The following is a 21,706-nucleotide window of genomic DNA, read 5'->3' as shown; positions in this document are numbered from 1 at the left end:
TGTTTGGCTACAATTGGAAGCGCAACTTGTGCCAGGGAGCGCATGTTAAACGACTCCTTAATTAGTAATAATCATTATGATGATGCATGACAGTGGTGCACTTGACCTCCTGCAGGGTTCTCTCTTTCTTTCTTTCTAAACATGCCTGATATCTGATGTTAAAGGTTCTCGTGCGTGATGCCACAAAACACAGTTACACCACAATAGAATGGGCAGCACCCTCTGACTGCGAAGCACCAGCCCAGAGATATGACTTCAAAATTCTCAACTGCATCAGTTAATCCTAAATGTCATTATCATATTGTAATTTTCTGTCAGTATAACCGCACAAAAAAAGATGCTAGAAATGCCATTAGTCAACCACATGTGACAAGTCTGGGGAATATATTTGCACGACGCAGGCAGGCAGGCGGCTACGGTATGTAAAAGACCCCTGTGACAGACTGATTTGCGACAGTCTCTTCACCGCTGATTGTTTTCCCGCCTCGCGTAAGAGCAGCAACGGCACATTTCTGTAAGCCAATATTCAGTAGCAGGCGGCTGATTGTTTCATCTCAGGGGCCGAAAACGGAACCTAAGCAGGGCAACATTATACAGTTGCACAAACTGAAACAGAAAGAAAAAACAACAACGGGCCAGCAAAATGTTGACATTTGACCGTGGAGAAGACTCCGACACCAGAGCTTTGTACTCGTGGTTCTGTTAAAACCGCAAGCACAACGATCGCTTTCCCTCGGCAGGGATCATTTTGACCTCCCTGTCAAGCCTGTATACAAAGCATGACTCATAAGACGGAAGCGAAAACAAAAGACGGGAATTAAAGTTGTCAACATTTTTTTTCCGATAATCAGATTTCTCTCGGAACCCCCGCGAAAACCCTCCTTACACCTCTGACGGGGAGAAATCGATAAGGCTGCCAAGACATCTGCCATCTGACAGAAGTTGAAGCAGGTCTGATCCTGCAGAGCAGATAAGTGAAGAGGGTTCAGCATGAGAGTGCTCTTAAATTCACAGAGGGGGGAGATATTGTAAATGAAATAGTGCGGGCTTAGACTTCCAGGCTGGTGGAAGTGACTCTCTGCCACTCAGAATACTGAATCACCAGCCTGCATTCAAACCCGACAGATATGACAGAGGCTTACACATCGCTAACACAGTCAGTCTGTGTAATTGGCAGCCTTGGGTTATTATAGCGCGCACTACTGGGAAACTGCACAAACAGGAGAAAACAGAGCAGACTATTGTGAAAAACATAATACCTTATCATGGGGTCTGCTTGCTGAGTGATAAGGCCCGTGTGGATAGCCTACGGGCTGCTTCCACTCACTGCTCGTACCATACAGCTGATACCCTGCTATTAGCTGGCCACACTAAATCCATCCTAAAACCCTGCCTTGCTGGAAAGAGTGAGCGTTAATGCGAGCCAGACTGTGTGTATATGCTTCACGCACACCCTGGGAAGTGTTAAATCAACAAAGACCCTGCTGGCATTTACATAAGAGCACCTTTTGTTTCAGTGAAAGCCTCCCATTTACAAGACTCAGGCACACGCTTAATGAAAACACCGCCGCCACCAGTAGACTGAGGCCCTATAGGCCCTCTGCAGACCTTTTCGTTGACATCCTACCTGTGCAATCTGATTGCAAGTGGCCAGCTTTAAGTACCTAACTTAACACCTGGTATTAAAATGTGTCTACACATGCGCACCCAGCCACATCAACATCATTTGTGGGGTAGCACAATACTATATATAAACTGCTGTCTCTAAGGATCACAGTCAGTGTATCAGAACCAAGAACACCTGTTTGTTGTTGTGTGTGTGTCATGACTTGGGCAGATGATACCTATTTTGGAACAAACACTGATGTCTCTTTCATTGAAGGCACACACGTTACTATCAGTTACTCTTTATTTATGTATCTCTGCCCCGATGCTAGCTATTTTAAAAACCTTCGCAAAGCTGAGCTTATGACTGAACTGTGGAAGCTTCCACACGCACTGTATCTTTTTCTGAGCCTTTTCCTTTTCTGGTGACCACTCAAGACAGCAGAGTCGTGTTTCTTTCTGAATGAACTGTCCAAACCTCCTCTCACACAAGAGCACGTCTATAATAAATAGGCTGTCTTTACTGTGACCCAGGACTCGCTCAGTGGACTCACATGCATGTAAAAAAAAACAACAATTACTGCCTTAATCCGACTTTAACTGGACAACTTAAGCGCATGTACACACAGTACTCCGAAAAATATATTAGTTCTCCTTATCCGACTAAGACATCCAGTTAATGCGATTGGAAATCGCATAGCTAGACAACACGTGAGTGCATGCTCCACAACTATTGCGCTAGCGTGTGACGCCATAACAAAAACATCAAAGAAAGCCGGTCGCAGAGGAAGAAGGTAAACAGAGTTGGTCAAAGAACCAAGATTAAAAAGCTGGACTATTATCCAACTCGCTGTTGTTTGAAATGGCGATCTGCCACATGACGACTCCAGTTGTTTAATATTTGACATAATAGGTCAACTGGAAAGGGGGCCATATTAACCCACTGACAAGACACATACTGCCACCTAGTGTGGAGGAGGACATGTTCTTGTCAGTTGTTTGATTTTCTCTGTTGCATGTAAACTGGGACAAGGACCGAATTCAGAAAGTCGAATTTCGAATATGGCTTTATTATGTTGTGCATGTAAACGACCTGACTGTGTGCTCACACTACCGAAGGAAATGCGTCCCAGACCACCTCCACCAGGTCAGATCACTCAAATGTGTCCTCAATGGGTACTATGTGTGTTCACACCTGTATTTAAAACTGGTCACTTGTGGTCCTGGTGCCCAGGAGGGATGTTAATGCGAGGTCTAGAGGTGGCCATAGAAGTGAATGCAGGTTGAGGTGAGCAATGAGCCAAAGCCCTGAGGGGTCACGGAGGCAGTCCCTCAATGGCGCTGCTACCCTGACCTGCTCCTGCTGTAATGAGAAATGTCAGGAGGATCTAGTTGGAATTAACAGCGCGTGCAAAGCAGGATAACCAGGAGGAGTCCCTGCGAAACACAGTGAAAATGATCGCTCTCATAAAATATTTTCACACTCACTGGATTGTATTCTAGTTACGCCTTAGTTGAGCATGAACATTTCCATCATTACCATTATAACGATCACACTACTTCCTGATGAGGCTATAACGTAATTTGCCCATGACTTCTGTTTTTTATTTTTGTATGTAGAAACTTCCCAGTGTGTTCTGTTCTTTTTTTTCCTTTTTTTTTTTTAAATGTACTGTACACTTTGCTACTCACTCTCCACACATGTGGTCTGATGTTGCATAATCTACACATGAGCACAAAGTAATCATTCCATGATCATGAGAAAACACAGTAATTGTGAGCTGAAGAAACAGTTTCGTAACCTGTTAATGAGAGTTAATAGACAGTAAGTGCCAGGTGATGTCAATGCAACAAGCCTGGTAGATCTTAGGCAATACATGTCTTGCGATCCAAAACTGTCTGCTTTTTGGCTCTCGGTAGACATTCAAGCCACAGCAAGTTCAAGTTTATACAGCAGCTTCAGTGTGTAAATAATTACTCAAAAAAATCCCACATGACAGCGGGAGTGATTCTTTTTACAGTACAGATCGAGACGCAGCAGCCATGATTTGCTTGGCATAAACATCAGTGCCGCAAAATGTGCTGTCAAAGTAAGAAAGGGCCTCATACTGTCTGTAAAGATGAGAGCTGGCAATGCAGCGGGTACAACACTGCTGTCAGATGGTGAATTGTAAAGGGGCTAATGTACAGAATGCAAATTTGTTAATGTCTTTGTTTGTGGGAGATTACACCACTAAGTAATTCTGTGGATGTTGTAATGAAATCATAAAAGTCCTCCTTAGGCAAACACTTATCCACAGTGGCTTTGTTCTCGGGTGCCGCTTGTGGGTGCGATACTTGGGGATCTGGATTTCTTTCCTCGTTCCCCTACAGCAGAAGGCACATGAGTCGACTAGCACTTACTGAAAACAATGCAAGCCAATGTTTTCATTTGGGGTAGGGAGCTGCAAATCCATCTGGCTTTCTGGAGCGTAGCTGTCCCCGCTCCACACAAACACACACTCACACAACTGTCTTGTTCCCCCCCACCCTCCTCCTCCCCAGCCGTCACACACACACACACACACACACACACACACACACACACAGACACTCTGATATATACATTCCATCTGTCAACCACAGACTCTTTCTCATAATCTTGCACAAACCGATGGTGCCACACATTTGTACATAAACATGTGTGTATACTGGGCACACAAACATAAGCCTGGATGGTGCCACAGTTATTTATTTGGTATTCTAACAACCAAAACTCCACGGCCAAGCTATGCTAGTGCGGTAAATTTAAAGGAACTTTATTTTATTGGCTGAACATACTAACAAAACTATAGTCTGCTGCTGTGAAAGGATGATGCAACACATAGTGCATGTTTTTTTTCATCATATTTCTTTTTAGCTTAGTTATTTCAGCATATATTATACATCAAATCATCGACATCCATCCGTGTATTTGGATATTGTAGTTTTTGTTAATGATGTTAGAATGAGCTTATGTGTAGCTACCTGAACAAGAAAGCCAAGGACAACTCCGTAGGATCTCACAGTGATATTAATTAAATATCAACAGCAACCACTGAGAGTCCCACAGTTTGTCAAACCTTGCCCATAACCATAGGGGATTTTTACAGGACTTTGATAATATATATGTTAACATGATGATAAATATCAACAGTTGTGATTTCCATCAATATAGTGGAGATAGTACTTCATGCAAGTACTGGACACAACACAATATATACACAATATACGCACCATTTAAATCGCACAATGACATGAGGTAGAGATGAGGTTGGTGGGCTACCACAGTTACAAGCCTCCCACTGGCCAACTAACATAGTTATGAAATTGCCAAAAAAAAAAAAATGCAGTTCCCCAAACGGCCACTTGAGGCTGAGTCCAAAGGCAGAGGCAAAGGTCTATCCCTGTAGACATCTCCCTCTCTGTAGCTAACTTCCCTGCTCATGACTTCTACACAGATAAGAAAAGATGTATAATTGTCATTATACAGTGGAGACCTTCTCATTTTCAGTGCAAAAAAACACAATTATATAGTAAAAAGTGCAAAGAAGGTATTATTACAAGCTACAGTTATAATACTGATTCTAAAAAAATATTGAAAATATACAAAATTAATTTTGAGTGAAAGATGAGTGCTGTCACTGGTTACGAGCTGTCACCATCCACCTCAGTTCCACCTGCTTGGAAATTTAGGACTAGATGGCAAGTTATGGGAAATTTCAGAACTGCTCTTTAGGAATCCCATAGGTGACGACACCAATGGTCTCCACGCAGCCAGTGAGAGTTACACCACGAGTAGCGCATCCAAAAAGATACACAGTGCAGCTTATTCACGGCTAAGGTAGAGTATATCGAGTATGTAGTGCAGTGTGTGGGATACATTTCAGCTCCAAGCATCAATTAAAGAATAGCCATGGCAACAACAGAAAAAAACATGAATGGATTATTCACCCTGACAGTCTTTAAGGATTCATGCTCAGTGATTACATAAATAGCAACAACCCTGTACGCAGAACAACAAGGTGATAAATGACAGGCCTAAACCATTAGATAGAAACATTCCACACTCATGCATAGAGCATGAGCAGCAGCACACAGCCACAGGCAGGCATGCACTTGCAGCCCTCCCTTCACCATCCCACCAAACCTTGTCAAGAATGCCCAGGAAGAGCATTTGTCACAGGATTCACGCCTTTCAAATACAGCATTACCGTCATCCTTACTCCTTCCTCCTAAAGCTGAGGCTTTCAAGCTTATTATTCCAGCCATGTAAACGCTGAAACTAGATACAGCCTGCACCTCCGAGCTCCGCGATAGAAAATGTATTTTACGGGAAGTCAGTGAAGCGTCCACAGAAAAATCTTACATTCATGTCTCCACCGGAGCATTGGATATCACTACAAATCAGATCTGCTACATCATCTCATTACGCGCCGGTTCCTGGCGGGGACCTTTAACCTCATCCTTGACTCATAAATAGTCCTTTTCCACGTATCCATCTTAATCAATATTCTGGTTGAGTTTAATAAATAACCTACTTTAAAAAAAACTAAAAAAAAAAAAAGAAATCCATTTCAACCACGAGCCCTGAAGTTGTTCAGAACCGGGCTTCTCAACCAGGGCCATTTGCAACCCAGGAGATGTGCTGAGTTGCTAAAGGAGATGTGCGACAGCTGACCAGTGTTTAGATGGGAGATGGTTCAAAATCGCAGCTAAATGTTGTATCAGCAAAATTGTTAAAATGGCTAAAGCTAAAACGACTAGTTGGGTTTGTGATGATGAACAGACTCTTAAAAAAGACCAACAGTCTTGGATAGTGGGTAGACAACCCACACTCAGACCTTGATAGCAATACTTTATTTTTTTGAATGTTTTGCATCATATGCGCTGGATTGTAAGATGAGTTGGGCTGCTTTTTATAACATATGTTAAATAATGTTTAAAATAACGTGCATTGACTGGCAATGATGAAGGATCTGCAAGAGAACCTACAATGCAAATGTAAAATTGTAGCATATCAGTGAATTATTGGAGTAATCAACCATGACGCAGTCTCCTCCTAATTCTTGCACGTACCGCGTATCTTTAATGGCGAGTGCTTTGGGTGATCATTGCCAGTTAACAGCCTCGTCGGGTCGGGAGACGCTTATTTGACAGCTTCGATCACAAGGATATGTAAAACAGCCCCTAGCTGGACTTATACGCTTCAGGACGCGATGGATAAAATATCAGGGACTACTTCCAAAAACCAAACGTTTCCATCTGCTGCGGGCCTGATCAAACACAGAGTGGATGACCCAGAACCATTTCACAGTGGATGCTGAGCTGGAGTAAATAACATGGCAGAGTGGAAATCTGAATCTCCTGGAGAGGAGCTGCAGTCCACAGAAACCCTGATACTGAGCATCTAGAGCAGTTTGTTCCACAGGCGAAGGCAGGAGGGGGGTGGCGGCGTCCTACTGAGACACAGCCACGGAGCCTTTAATTAGTATTTCAATATCATATGACCTGGAAAAGACGGGAACGGAGTCCTGAGCCGCGGAGCCGAGCCTAGGGGTAACAAAGGTGCTGCGAGCGGAGTAAACTGTTGGGTATCGGCTTCAAAGATATATGCCAATTTTCTAAATACTGCAAAAAAAAAAGCATGTGACTGCGGATTAGAGTCTGGCACTCAGGCTAGTGTAAACAATTCTTTAAAAAAAGGAACTGAAGCGGCGCGGTTATTGAGCAAAAGCTTATCTGAGTGTGCAGGAATGGAAGCAGATGGAAATGGAAACAGTGGTAGGTTGGCTCCGTTTTAAAGAAGGATCAGAGAAGAGAGGGGGGGGATCAAAGGTTCAAAGCTGCAGGTAGAGATCTCGACAGGGCTCTGTCCGTAAGTCCACAGGCGCCGCGGTGCAAGGACACACACACACACACACACACACGCACGATAACACATTCCTAACCACACCACTATTAGTATGCACTGCGCAGTTGAGCATGAGAAGGTCCTCTCTCAATAAGGAAAAATATCTATCCCAATGCATCATGATGGGGGCCATTACACACAAAAAGGAAGAGTGACTCTGGCCACAGTTCTACTTCAGAGATGGCATTTTGTAATCAGGCCCTGCAAACATTTATCTTCTTTCCCTTCACATCTGTCCCTGGAACCTGCCAGAATAAAAGCAGAGATGAAAGTGAAGAGAAAATGGGCCGCGCTCAGCGAGCCAGTGGCACACAGACCACGGGGAAAAAAATAAATAAATGAAAAAAATGTATGTTTCTCAACTCGGGCAACTCAATTATAGTTATAATACTCGGATGAGGACACAATGTGATTTTGTTTCTGAGCCGTGTGCTACATTAAGTGTCGGGGAGAGTTAGGTTTTAAAGCGGTGGAACCATTAATCCAACGTTTTTCGAGCAGTCTGGGTGTGACGCTAACCAAAGATTAGCTCTCTACGTAGACCTAAGCCGAGGGAAGACTCGGTACGCGATGGCATTCACAAATCTCCGCAACAACATTTAGTCTTAGCTAACGCTACTATCAGTACACTCCTGGCCACCTGTTTGTTCCAGCTTTCGATGAAGCACACCAAATGTGAAACATGGCAAAAAACTAAAAATAAATAAAATCCCGATTCAGCACATTCACCACGTGTGACACAGCTGACACGGTCCTCTGTGAACTTCAAATGTAGAGAATGCTACAGCGAAATGAGCGCAGCGTGTGGAGACTGATCATCCCTCCACCTTGCTCCTACATCCCACAGCTCCATTCCCTCTGCCTGTACGTCAGACGCCGATGCCGCTTGTTGTCGCACATTTCCCCTGCCGCTGAGCTATTTGTTTTGCCTGAATTCACACGAATGCGCCCGCGCGTGCTTCTCCGTCGGAGAGAGCGGGACGAGCACGTCGGCGCCGGGCACGCGACTGAGCCGCGACGTCAGTCTCTTCACGTTCGCACCTGGACTTTACGGCCTGTTGCAAGTTATAGTCCAATCGCTCTCCGCACGTGCTGGGGACAGATGGGCACGTGCGTTTAGTGTCGAAGCACCAAACGAGGACGGGGGAAATAACAAATCTGCGGGCAAAGATAAAAGCGGTAAATAATTTAAGTTCAACAAATAAATCTGCATCTGCGCGCAGAAATGTGTGTGATCAGCGGTGGCCAGGCGGCGCAGGCTGGAGAGGTCCATTAGACGGTGAATGTACTCTGCTGAGAGATCAATGAGTCTTTAAAACAGGGCGCCGGCTCAGTTCACAGTCCAAATGAAAGACATCCTCAACCTCTTAAAACAAAAAAAAAAAACAAAGCGCAGGATTCAACAATACGTTAAAACTGTTGAGCGGACCCAAATAAGGGAGCGATCATCCAATCTGGACGCTTCTTTTATTTTAACAGTCCGCATATGACAGCTTTTTTCATTAATGTGTCAGTCACCGGGCTGTCAAAGCACATTACCGCACACATCACTCTGGCTCCAAAAAAGCTGCTAAACGAGTATCTTGCGTTCCAGCCAGGAGACTGGAACGAGGGTGGGAATTAATTAAAGGCCTGGTAAGGTGGCATCAGTCACCACGCAGAAACATCCGTCAGTGCAGTTTGGCACAGGAGAGGCTTCCTCCGAAGGTGTTCTCGTTCATCAGCCTGCATTCTCTCACAAACAAAGAAATCACGGTTTGACGCTCGTGCGTCTTAACTGTTTAAAATGTGTTTTTTATTCTTTTTTTTTTACGTCCTCCTCTGAAACAACCTGTCAATACATTTGATTTCACATTAGCCTCATTCTGACGACGAAGAACCAATCAATGCGTTCCTCTCCGCCTGCTCTTACAAGTGCTCTTCCAGGCAGACTTCTGGGGGCTGTGCCAGAGAAAATCAATTGTTTTTGAAACGCTGGCAGGCAGAGACAGCATTATCCAACAAACAGCGCACGAGGAAAGAAAATGTCGGACTGTTAAGCTGAAATTCATCATCTTGATTCGGCCGTACGGGGGGAATATCCTCTGTTGACGATAATTGCGGCTGATCCTCTCCGCCGAGGCTTTTGACTCTTGCTCTACCTAAAATGTCAAGAGCCATTAATTAGCTTGCCATTATTTGCAATCTGAAGCTCTGACAACTTATCGATGAACCTATTATCATTTTGTTGAACCCCTCGCTCCACGCCACCTCCTCCCACACACACACACACACACACGCACACACAGCGATGACTCAACTTAATCCGTGAACTCCGCCGCCCCTCCTCGCTCCGCCGTGCCTCGTCTTGAATGTGTCATATCTCCAAGGCCGGTGTGGGTGTGACAGATGGGTGTGAAGCCGGTGCCTAAAATTAAATAACCGATGGGCGTAGCAGGCATCCCACGGAAACATTTGGCATTTAATTGAAACCAGCGAGCTCTCGGTGGCACATCGGTGGTGGCGGGCGGAACAAGCGGCAAACGCCGCGAAAAGGAGAGGCAGGAGATTTCCTCGGCTCTCGCGAAAGCGCTTCTCCTCGAGCAGGCGCGTGGTTTACACATAGCCCTCTTTCAGGACTTTTTGTCAGAGTGGTGTGAGGCCTGCAGTGAAAGGCACTGAAGCTGTTTGTAATCGATTGACTATCCCCGCGCTCTCCGCCAGTGAGCCGCTAGTTGTCCGCTGTTTGGTCCAGTTAGGGATGACATGACAAATCCAGTGCTTGTGTGCAATCTGATGCAATACGCACTGGGGGAGCGCAGACCTGGATTTATAATTTTTACCCTGTCTCGGCTGCAGAAGGAGAGAATTTTACAGGTAACTGTGCTTCTCCGGAAACTGCGAGTTTACGTCTTGCTAATGAAGCTAATGGATCACAAAGAACTAACGGGCAGAAATAAATCACCGTAAAGTCCAGACTCGGGCGCATGCCGGTGCAAGATGTTTTACAGTGTTAAAATAAACCGCCAAAAATAAAAGCCACATTTTGAACGGGGCCAACAAAATCATCAGGAATCTAGGTTTTCATGAAGGCCATCTTAAAAAAAAATGTCTTGCTCTGTGTTGGTCGAAAGCCGCAAAGATTTCATTTGTAAAATATGAAAAAAATAAATAAATGATTCACTTCATGGTTTCCTGAGATAAGTAGTAAACCAAGTGCCAAATGCCTCCAGTTTCTTTGAATGTTTTAAACCTCAGTAAGTAATAGAAGGAATCGTCCTCCACTGCAGGTGCCAAACCCGCCTGTGTCATCTCCGCGCATCCATCTCAGCCCCGGGCTCCTCTCCCAGTCTCGCCCAAAAACGTGGTGTTTGTGCACTTAGTGTTCGTGCCCCGGCGTCACTCTGTACACTGTTCGTGCATTAAGTGGATCTGTTGTCCTAACGTTTTTATGGCGTGCGGCAAATTAAGCCGGAGAGGCAGATTATTTAGAGGAACAACAAAGCCGGCAGGAGCTCCGCGGGGGGCCGCGAGTTAAGAAGTCTTTCCAGGACTCAAAATGCAAAAGCGGAGTAGAGCGGGCGCTGCAAATGGATTCATTTGCGCGGCGTCGCTTATTTTGGGATTCATTATATTATCATGGGCAGCCAGACATGTAATAGACTGCTGTTAACCTCTCAGTAAGGAGATGAGGAGCTGTTATCGGAGATAAAAAAACAAACAACAACAACAAAAAAAAAACAACCTGGCCTTTAGGTGCAATGTTGAGTGGTGAAATAAAAGGGCCGTGGAGCCCGGTTCGGTCTCCGATACGCGCAGCTATGAAGGATTAGGGGAATTTCTGTGCATGTTGCAAGCGCGCAGACGTCACCCACCGCTAATTATGGGGAAATAATGGAGCAGTGGGTTAACTGAGGCAACAGCTTTAAATCAATTCTGGTTAGCACGGGGCATGTCGAGGTTAGGGACCTCTTTCAAACCAAATGGGCGGAACACAGCGAAGGTTTGAAAAGAGGGGCAGCCGCTCAGTGATTTAGTCATTTCTTCAAGTGCGGTAATAGGTTGCTCTCTTGGTAAAAAAAAAAAAAAAAACAGTTTTCAAAGCAACTCCTTTAAAAGGACTTCTGGTGCTACATACTGTGACCTCAGCGCAACCAAAACTGGACCCTCTGGATGTCACTGCACCGCGCTGGTCACTTTGTAAAAGTGTAAGTGCATCACAGCCATATTATTGCACAAATCTACTTTACATGAATTACAAGTGCACTTGCAGAAAAATCCAAGGGCATGAAAGTGCAGTGTTACTCACTCAATGAAGGAATGCCTCAGAGCTCCTTGACTCCAAAAGCTTTAGAACTGCCGGACGGTAAATCTGGAACAAAGCCTCGCGTTCATATTTCCACTTCAATTCATTTTTAATAGGAGCAGCCTGATTTAGACCTAACGTATACAACAAAGACAAAGCAATAGAAACGGTCTCAGCGGCCGCCTTCTCAACTGTCAACAGCAGTACCACCGCGAGCGAGTTCAGCCCCGACCGCCACGACAACAAGCGGCGCAGGACGGCAATATGCTGCACAACATCCACCAGAAGCTGCTTTGAGCGTCTCCGGAGCCTCATCAGAGAGGCTTCGGTCCCGAGACCGCGCGAGAAAAATGCAAAGCTCAGATATCAGCATGCGCACGGAGAGCGGGCCCGGGAGCAGTGTGGCTCCGGGCGCCGCGGTGACAGATGGAAAAGCACTAGCGTGCACCTCCAGGGGTCTGACCTCATCAGAATTTAACTTCACCAAGACAGAAAGAGAGCCGCCGCTGGTGCCGTAATACGCCTGTGCGCCGGTTCCATTTATACACCGCCGAGCCTCTGAACGCTGTGTGGTCCAAACAAAAGGAGGGGACTCGGCTCGGAGTGCAAATAAGGATAAAACAGCAGAGCAAAAATAACAGACAGACACAAAATGGGACCGACTCAGCAAGATATCGCTTAAACATCACGCGCCACTGAAGACTGTGCTACAGCTGCCGTCAAAGTGAGTGATGCTCGATGGGTAAACGGTTAATAAACGCACAGCTTTGAGCCATCGAAGGGACAAACAACGAGACAGCCCCTTTTTTTATGATTCCTTCTTCCCGTTTTTGTGCTACCTGGCGGAGCCGGCGCACTTCTATCAGAAACTCCCCGATTCCACTCTCACTTATAATTTAAACCCAGCTGCCAAGCGAGACGCGTCCTCTGTCACCGGCCTGTGATCAGCCATAATGAAAGTAAGTGGAAAGTCAAGTGGCACTTCAGAAGCAAAAGCCGAGGTCCTCATTCAAAGCCCACATTCTCGAGACTGATGCAGACATCTCGGCAGCTGGGCTTCCAGTCAAGTGGATCCGAGTCGCTCTCTCCCTCTACGGCTGACACAAACGGTCAATTAAAATTCCTCGCCCAGCCGTTCTGACGGGCGCATCCTTTTTTTTTTTTTTTGTCTGAGAGCTTTTCTGATGCAATGTCACGGCCGCGCCGCACACGCCGTACGAGATGTCACCTCGGACCGGAGGAAGAGACGGCGCGATGGGCGCCACACTGCGAGCGGGCGAGCGGCGCGGTCCAGATCCTTCCGTCAGCGGCTGCGCGTGAAGGAAACCAACAGCTTCCGTTCTCGCTGTCACCACACGCGGGGCCCCGAACGCAACCAAGCGCCGCATGCAAAACTCCCTAACAAGTGTTGCACTTCGGTCGTGCCGTCTCAATTCCTCGCGAGACAATAGCGCATTAATGAGTTCTGTCACATTCCCACAAATTCATGAGTTGGAAAACAGACAAACGGACACGAGGATAATTGCTTTTTTTCTCTCTCGCTCTTACTTGAACTCGGTGTTTTTATTGCTCAGTAAACCACCCAGTGACAAGTCTGCTTTTGTAAAAGTGCTTTCCCTTTCACTGTCATTTGATATTAATTCAATCTGATACAGAAATTTGTTTTGATTTATTGTTGTGCTTTTCACTTAGCTGACTGCAGTGAAAAGTTGGAGCTATATCGTGCGGGCGTAATCAAACGCTGAAATACTCTCTGCTAATGTACACGAACTCATAAATCTGTTGTAACCTCTCTAAAGCAGCGTCTTTTCCATTCGCAGTTAAGGAATTGCATACCTTTTTTTCGACTTGTTGGAATTTGTGAGCAGCCGTTAACACGTTTTCTGGGAATGGTTGTGGTAACAGGAGTGATAACATGGTCCAGATAACATTAGACAATATGTCTACAACAGGGGGTCGGTACTGCAGGGGGCGGGGTTGGTAGTGCAGGGGGCGGGGTCGCAAAATCTTTGGTTGAATAGCCATTTTTTGTATATTTTTTTTTTCATTTCCTCCACACATTTAAATCTTGTTAAATACACAATAACATGAATCCAACATATTTTAGTAAAGGGATAAGGGATAGCTTAACAAAATGCTAAATGCTAATAATATAGTAGGTAGGGGGTCCCTGCTTAATCTCTCCATCAGTTTAGGGTCCTTGCCCTGAAAATCACTGAATCCTGCATTAGACTATATGAATCGAGTTAAAGTGACGCATCTTGCAGTCTGATGTAAACCTGAGAGAGATTATACATAACAAAGTAAAAAAAATGTTGAAAGGCCAATGGAAACACGGCTGATTAAAGTTCAAGGTTCAAGCTTTGCCCTTTATGCGCATTACACACACAGCGAGTTGTCATCGAACAAGGCAGTCAAGCTGTTAACGGCAACACTTGAACACAGCGATGCATAAAAACACCGACGGAAAGAAGGTCAAGCAGAACGGGATGAAAGAGAGAGGGCGCAGAGGCTCAAGAGCCAATGACTGCTCAACAGGCTCGTTCTGAATAAAGAGAGAGAAAAAAAAATGAAACAACAACATGGCAGTAAGTGGAGCGGTGGATCTGACTAACTAGAGGGATGCAATGAGGACAAGTGCCACTATATCCTTGATAAGGGTCAAAGCAGAGAACATGAGATCGGTATCACAGTGAATTTATTAGAAAGGGCATGGCAGACTGTGTGGGAGACACTTGAAGTCTGACCTTGTGAAGAGAACCCTGTTTCCACGTGCTCCTCAGACAAGATCAGGAGGGAACTGAACTGTTTGTATTGTTACTGAGAAATGTGATGTGAAATGAAATGACGTGGAATGCTTTTTTTTTTTCAGAAAAGCTACATTAACTTATCAAACTCAGTCCCGTCAAATACCCGACTATGGCTGTATGTCTCCTTATTGTCTTGTCAATCGTTTGACTTTTATTCTCAACACGGGTTTAGAGGAAGCTGCAGGTGGAACTCAACGTTTTGACGAGCTCTGAAAATCATCTGGTAAAGCCTCCGTCGCCGGATGAACAACTCTTTTTGGACCGTTTGTGCTGCCTCCGCTCCAAAATCCATCAAAACACCAAATGGATGCGGGGGAACGTTTCCAAAAACGAAAAAAAAAACAAAAAAAACACTGAGAACCTACAGCAAGGAGCGGTGAAGCTGTGCTGGAGGCTTACGGCGGCCCAACAACAACTCAACCAAAAGCGATTCCTTTAATTCGCCACACATCTGTAAGTTGTCATTAAAGAAAAATGTAGCGGGTTGTGCTGCACATATAAACGCTTGTTTGTGCAAGCCATAATTCAGAACTATATCACTGGAAGGGAGCCCGCGCTCGGTTTGCATTCCAAGAAACACGGACAGCCAGCACATAATAAATTACTCCCACTCTGGATAAACTGTTGTAGCATGGATCAAATTGCTTTTTCACTCCAAAGTGTACAAAAGGAACAACAGCCACTACAACCGTAGCTAAACATCCTTCATCTGGTTCGAGGCTCCAGAGCAGCGCGTACACAACAACAACAACAACAACAAGAACCGTCCCTTGGTGACACATATAAGTACAGTAAGCTCTGGCTGCAGCGCTGCAGTTGATGCTACACCTGTTGAACGCTCACCAAGGCCAAATATGCAGGCGTGAGTCGAAACGCTGGCACCTCCCCCAGTTACCAAGCGAAGACGGTTAGAGGAACCCCCCTTGACGTTGAGCACTTACCTCCAGAGCCTCCAGGGACACGAAGCCTGTGATGGAGAAGCCATCAATGATGTCCTCCTCGGCAGAAGTAGACTCCTTTCGCTTCCTCCGCGGGGGCCGGGGCCGGGACGAGGAGGGTCCCCTGTCGCCCTCCCGCTCCGAGTCAGAGGAGAAGCGAAACACGGGGCCCTTAACGTGGTTGCCCCTCAACCCGTTCGGCCTCCTCTCCCGATCCCTCTCCGACCTCGACTTCCTCTTCTTCCGCAGGCCACTAGATCGAGGGCCATCCATGTCCTTCATGGGAAACATCCAGATAAACCCCCCCTCTCGCAGGGACTCAAACTCGTCAGGAGCGAGGAGGACCCGTGCAATATCCAAGCGAGTGCTACCAAGGCGTTAGATCCAGGGTAATCACGTAACATCCAACAGGTGAAGCCTTTTACGGGAAACGCGAAACCGCATGGAGTCACTGAGCCAAGTCAGGTTTCACCCAAAAAATCCCCAAAGGCAGTCCATCAAATCCCACGGCAGAGGTGTAAAACGATCTATTAAACACGTTATCGCCGAGCTGTCAATTCCGCCAGAGGAAGGGCTTTTCAAGTTAAAGCAAATGTCTGCTCAGTGAACACGTCCCACCACGGTGAGTCGGCCAGGTGACGCCACATCTTTCTTCTCCGGGAGCTGACTTCTCTCACCCAAGGTCGGCAAACTCACCCTCCTGTAAAATAAAGACAGACAGACGGGGGGAGGGGGGGAGAAAGAGAGAGAGAGAGAGAGAGGGCATGCATTTGCAACATGTTCACTCAGCAAGTTCAACAGTGCATTTAGTCAATGGGCCATTTTCCAAAAGGTGCCACATGCAATAGAGACGTTTCTTGCCACTTTACATAATGCAGGATGAATTTATTTTTTTTTATTGGGGGGAGGGGGGTACAATCTGTAGAGACTACCCTGTTTTCTTACACTGTCAGGTTATTAAGGCCTGAGTTGAGATGATTATATCGTGGAAGTGCTCTTTTACTAGTGTCTCCGAAGCTTTTGCCAAGCTTGTAATCCAAACTGTGCTTTTTAATGATTACATTCCTTGAATAAATTATGCACCGGAATCACTGCTCCGCTACTTTGCGCCTTAAGTATTTTCATATAATTTACTGCCGTTGTTTTGTTTTAATCTTCGGCTAAAGTAACGTGCACACGAGCGTTAATGCAAACACAACACCTGACGACAAGAACAAAACTGACAACTGACTAATTTTATCAGTTTATATTAAATGTTTCTGATTTTAGAAGTCTCCCAATCATCAAAGCTGCCGTGTAATCATTTAACAGACTTCTATAGCAGGTCACCTGTCAACCATTTGAAAGCTCTCCTTGAATAAAACCAACCTAGCCTGAAAACATCCATCAAAATCATTGAGACCGAAATAAATTCCTCACGACAACCTGCCCAAGTTCACCATTTACCTCTCTCAAAATCATCTCACTCTCGCTCCTCGCACAAAAACCTTACCGCATTCACGGCTCCCGTGAATGAGAGTGAGTCTAATTGAACGGGGAGGCGTCCTTGAGGACTTCCACACACTGATAGAGAATCAAGACCAATGGCACAATCCTTTAATAATGCAATCCTGCACTGAACAACAGAGCTCGGCGGGGCATGCCTTCACTGTCTGACACTGAAGGCATCTGGCTGCTTTATGATATTAGGATGCAACATTCAACAGCTTGCAGCCTTATTCTGGATCATTCCCAAGGAACAGCCTACAGTCTAGGCCTAAAGCCACTGAAAGTCACTCCGGCGTTGTAGTACAGAACACATATGGCTCCTCGGTGTGTCCAGAATAACAATTCCGGACCGTTACATCACAGAAATGGCATTCTGCGTGTGTGTGGAAGAAAACTGAATCAACAAACTGCAGGCTTCCTCTCCACAATCATACCTTCAAAACGCTGCTGGGCATTTCAAACACAGGAGGAATCGCGGCGTCTCCGCATCAGCGCACAAACCAAAACCGATCTGTCACAGCCAACCCACCATCTTCAACTTTACATTGTCTCCTTGGACACAAGCTGTCATGCAATGTGGCTCATCTGGATTCTGCAGCACGCATGTGCTCCTCAAAGGCTCTGCTACACCCCTGCAAAGTGACAAATGTTTTGAACATGCACAATTACAGCAAGAAAAAAAAAAAAGAGAGAGAGAGAGAGAGAATGGCTCATGATCCTTAAGGATACTTAACAAAGGCGCATCTAACAAGCCGGCATGCCAATATTCAAGCCACAGTAATCCTTCCATGCACATGTATTATATTCTAAAAACAAAAAAAGGCAACCTTTACTGAAATAACCTTTATTTATTCATGCCTTTAACCTGATGCCCCATGCAAACACTCATCTAATGACACACACACACACACACACACAGTGCACAAATAGCTCGCTTATTTCAATAAAAAAAAAATTTAAAAAACTGTATCCTAGCACTCGCCCTGGATTCTAGCTCAGTAAAGACTCTTTCCCTTGTCTTCGCTCTCAGTCCCTTTTTGTCTGCCTGTGCTGTCAGTACAGATCTCAGGCTCTGTAATCCAGTCCAGTCCAGCCCACAGCAGCAGCAGCAGCAGCAGCGGACTGGCACTGCCTCCTGCTCCGGCTCTCCAAGCTTCATTTTCCACTATAAGACACACAACAAAAGCAAGCCTCTCTCTCTCCTCTCTCTCCCTCTCTCTCTTTTCCTCTCTCTCTCTCTCTCCAAGACACGTCATGCAAAACCAAGAAATGCAAACCCTTGCGAGTGGAGCGGGAGCGTCCGGACAAGTTGAAGGCCTTCGGTCACTCAAAGAAAATAAAAGAAAAAGATGAAGCGCGACAAGGTCCGGAGCTGGCGGAATAAATGCCGCAAACGGGAAACCATAGGGTATCTCCTCCTCCTCCTCTTCTCCCCCGATCCGAGCTTCAGGATCCCGGAGAAGGGAGACCGGGGCGCAGTGATACGGCGATGCCGCAGTGCCGCTTTACAGGCTGCGCGCTTCCTCCTCGGCGCAAATAGTGCTGTCTCTGTGGACGCCCGGTCTGCGAGTTAGCAGGGAAAAGGGGGCTGCGACGAACGCGGCGGCGCGTCTGAATCTCGCACCGCGCCGAGGCAGTTCATCCGAGTCCCCTTTGTCAAGCGTCGGAATGAAATGCAGCAGCCGTTTCTTTTTTGTTGTTCTTGTCTCATGAATGTGGCAAGTGAACTACAAGTAAGTATGAAGTTAGCTTATACTCTGAGCCTCATCTCTATCAGGAAAAGATGTTCATACCTTCATTAGCATACTAATAAATACTAAACTGAACAGCAGCTTTTAACGCCTAGAAAGCTGCCGAACGACCTGCAATGCACTAAAAGGACTTTTTAAAAAACATTTAAATGCAAGAAACTCCTTCAACCTTATCCCCGTACTATACTGTGATTCACGAAGTTCGGCGTAGGCCTGAAATCTGCAGCACATAAGCCTCCGCTCAGGTGTCAGATTATCATTTGGCTCATGAAAGCCACTATAAGCTTCTGCTTCAGGGACACCCGAGGCCAACAAAACTCATCATCCAAATAAAAAAAAAAAGAATAAGAGAAAAAAAAAACAGCAACAGAGAAGTGTGACCTTAGACTAACGCGGCGGAGGATAATAAAACATTAAATAAGCGCGGTACGTTTTTCAGCGTAATTCGCTCGACATTTGGAGAAAACATTTACCTTGGACAGCTGGCTCTGTGCTTCGTTAGTCATTATTCCAGCCCCGGCAATCAATTACCTACATCTGCCCGTGGGGGCCGTGGCGCTAAGCGCGCCCTCGCCTCCGGTGCCCATTGCGTTGGGCAACATGTTTACGTGGAACGCCACTTCTGCCAGACAGCGAGTGCCTCCAAGTGAAGGCTGCGATTCATTATTTCACTGTGATGCATTGTGGCGGGGCTGCGACGCCCTTGAGAGGGAAACGTGATTACGTTGCGAGTTATTCAGAATCCGTCCAACGCATTGTTTTGCCGGGAATAAGTCTGTTCATACCTTAAAAGAGGCTGTGCACCCTGAAAACCTCGGGTTGTTAACATTTAGCTAGCCTGGGTAACTCACGTCCTTTTGAAAGCTTTAATTAGGAAAGTCAAGTGATCGAGACAAAGAAAAAAAAAACGTCAATAAACTTTTTACTGGCTTTAAACCTGTGTGTAGGACTCATGTTATTTGCTTCTCAAAGATGAGGGGCTATTTCACGCCATTCCTTTATTTTTATTTTAATAGATGAAAGCCATAAGCAAAAAGTGAGGAAGGCATTTGCAGACTAACTGATGATAGAAGTATCGACTAGGTCTCATGATGTTGTGGGGCGTGTCATGAGCGGTGAGCAAATGCCTCGTAGCACATGTCACTCCAGCGTTTCATATTGATTCCTCGGCCCATTAATTCCCATGGGATGAGCATTAATAGCAGCGTGAACACAAGTGTGAATGCGGTGGCGTCAATAATAATCATCCGAATTAGAGGGTGACATAGCAGGACACTTAATAGCAATCGCACCGGATATGTTCTATTGGCGCAGCCTCACGACGCGGATCAAAATAAAACACTGGCGAATGACGGGCGCCGCTGCTCCCGCGAACAGGAGCCGTTGGATTGTTTCACAGTGGACTGGTCCTGAGTGAACGGAGGGCCATGGGTGGGCTGTGTATTTTTAGCCCGGTTTAATGATGCAGAGGCTGAGCAGCGCCTCAATCCGCCTCAATCCGCCGTGCCCCGCCGGCCCGTGAGAATAACGCTAAGGGGATACACGTGCACTTGACCCCCCGCCTCATCTTCCACGAGGAGTGTCCTCGTTACAAAGTGGCGCGGTGGCGGCGGAGGAGGAGGAGGAGGAGGAGGAGGAGGAGAAGGTGGCAGCGAGGCAGCTAATTCAGCTCTCGCGGCCTCCGCTCATTAGGCGGGGGGAGACCAATGTGCTCCCCCTATCCTCCCCTCTGCCTCGCCATAATCAGCTTTAATTACACCTTCGCTGCAAACTTCCACGGGCCCCGCGCAGGTTCGTTCACTTGACACGCAGGAATCCGACGCTGGAGGTGGGAAGATTAATAAAAACGGAAATGACGGAGAAAGTCTGACACAATTTGTTAAAACCGTCCTTTGAATTAAGCACTGACGATGGAGACACAGCTGTCGGATCGTCTGCATACGTGAGTACGTTAACCGTATCGCTGATCAAGGAGTCCGAAAGGAAAAAAAACAAAAAAGAAGAAACTCAGTCAATAAAACTAATCATTTCCAAATGTAGTGTTTCCAGCCAGCTATTAATAACTGACCCCCTTTTTGGAATCAGCTTAAACTCAAGCTCTGGACTTTTAATGATGGAAAACAGAAACGACTGGAGGCGAATGAACAAAAGGACAAAAGGGGGACGTTTCTTGAAAGAGACGACAGCCTCCCAAATGCGGCTTTTTTGAGAGATCACATGAGTTGCGCGGGCATTTTCGTTTCACGCGAGCCTGGAAAGAGTTTGCAGCGGGACCGAAAGCCCCGGCAGGAGTCGGTCGGACACGGGCAGCCGTTCGGCCCTGCGCTCGCGTTACCTACAAAATGCACCTCTCCTCCTTTATATTGAATTGCCAAGTCAGAATGCAACGCTTACGTTCCCTCTCCTCCTCCTCTTCAGGCAGCAGATGGAGGCAATTAGAGAGTCTGGTTCGCAAAACAGAATCATACACATGTGCCCGCTTCTAACTTCTATCTTATTTGTGTATCTTCGTCCTTATTATCTCTGCCTGTCAGGGACGGGGCTCGAGTGGGATGTAATGACACTATGGGCATAATGCGTGGTGAATTGCCGGGTACTTAAGGCAACAAAGAGATTCTCTGTGTTCTCGTTTCCCTCCCATTACAGGGGTGCCTACAAGGCCTTTAATAGCCTTTATTACTTGCACCGCGAGTGCAGAACAATGGGCCTTACTTAAGATATTCGGCTGATAGATAGAGTGCAACGTATCCTTTTAATTTTCTGCTCTCCTGTTATGCTCTGTGATTTGTTGACGCTGTTCATCAAAGCTATGGTGAGGGCTTCAGTGTGTGTGGGTGAGGGGGGAGGTTTAATATTCATCACTAATGACTTGTCCCCGAAGGCCTTACAAGTGGCTG

At 46.2% G+C, this 21,706-nt stretch overlaps 1 protein-coding gene across 13 annotated transcripts in view; it reads right to left on the bottom strand.

The window, feature by feature from the left end:
- Window positions 1–18,555, bottom strand: part of auts2a (activator of transcription and developmental regulator AUTS2 a) — a 297,228-nt gene extending 278,673 nt beyond the window's left edge. For 4 of the 13 annotated variants that reach the window (XM_047606272.1, XM_047606283.1, XM_047606282.1 and 1 more), the window contains exons 1-3: window positions 18,336–18,551; window positions 17,493–17,690; window positions 15,574–16,270 (exon numbers count right to left, since the gene is read on the bottom strand). In XM_047606272.1, the coding sequence (XP_047462228.1) occupies window positions 15,574–15,861 (288 nt within the window). In that variant the 5' untranslated portion in view covers window positions 15,862–16,270; window positions 17,493–17,690; window positions 18,336–18,551. Of the gene's footprint in view, window positions 1–15,573; window positions 16,271–17,492; window positions 17,691–18,335 lie in introns of all 13 variants that reach the window. The other 9 variants (XM_047606275.1, XM_047606285.1, XM_047606276.1 and 6 more) reach the window with 5 other exon arrangements.
- Window positions 18,556–21,706: the final 3,151 nt, after the last annotated feature.

The sequence above is a fragment of the Mugil cephalus genome, chromosome 15 (genome assembly GCF_022458985.1).
Source record: "Mugil cephalus isolate CIBA_MC_2020 chromosome 15, CIBA_Mcephalus_1.1, whole genome shotgun sequence".
Taxonomy (NCBI): Eukaryota; Metazoa; Chordata; class Actinopteri; order Mugiliformes; family Mugilidae; genus Mugil; species Mugil cephalus.
This window is presented reverse-complemented; position numbering and strand designations above follow the sequence as displayed.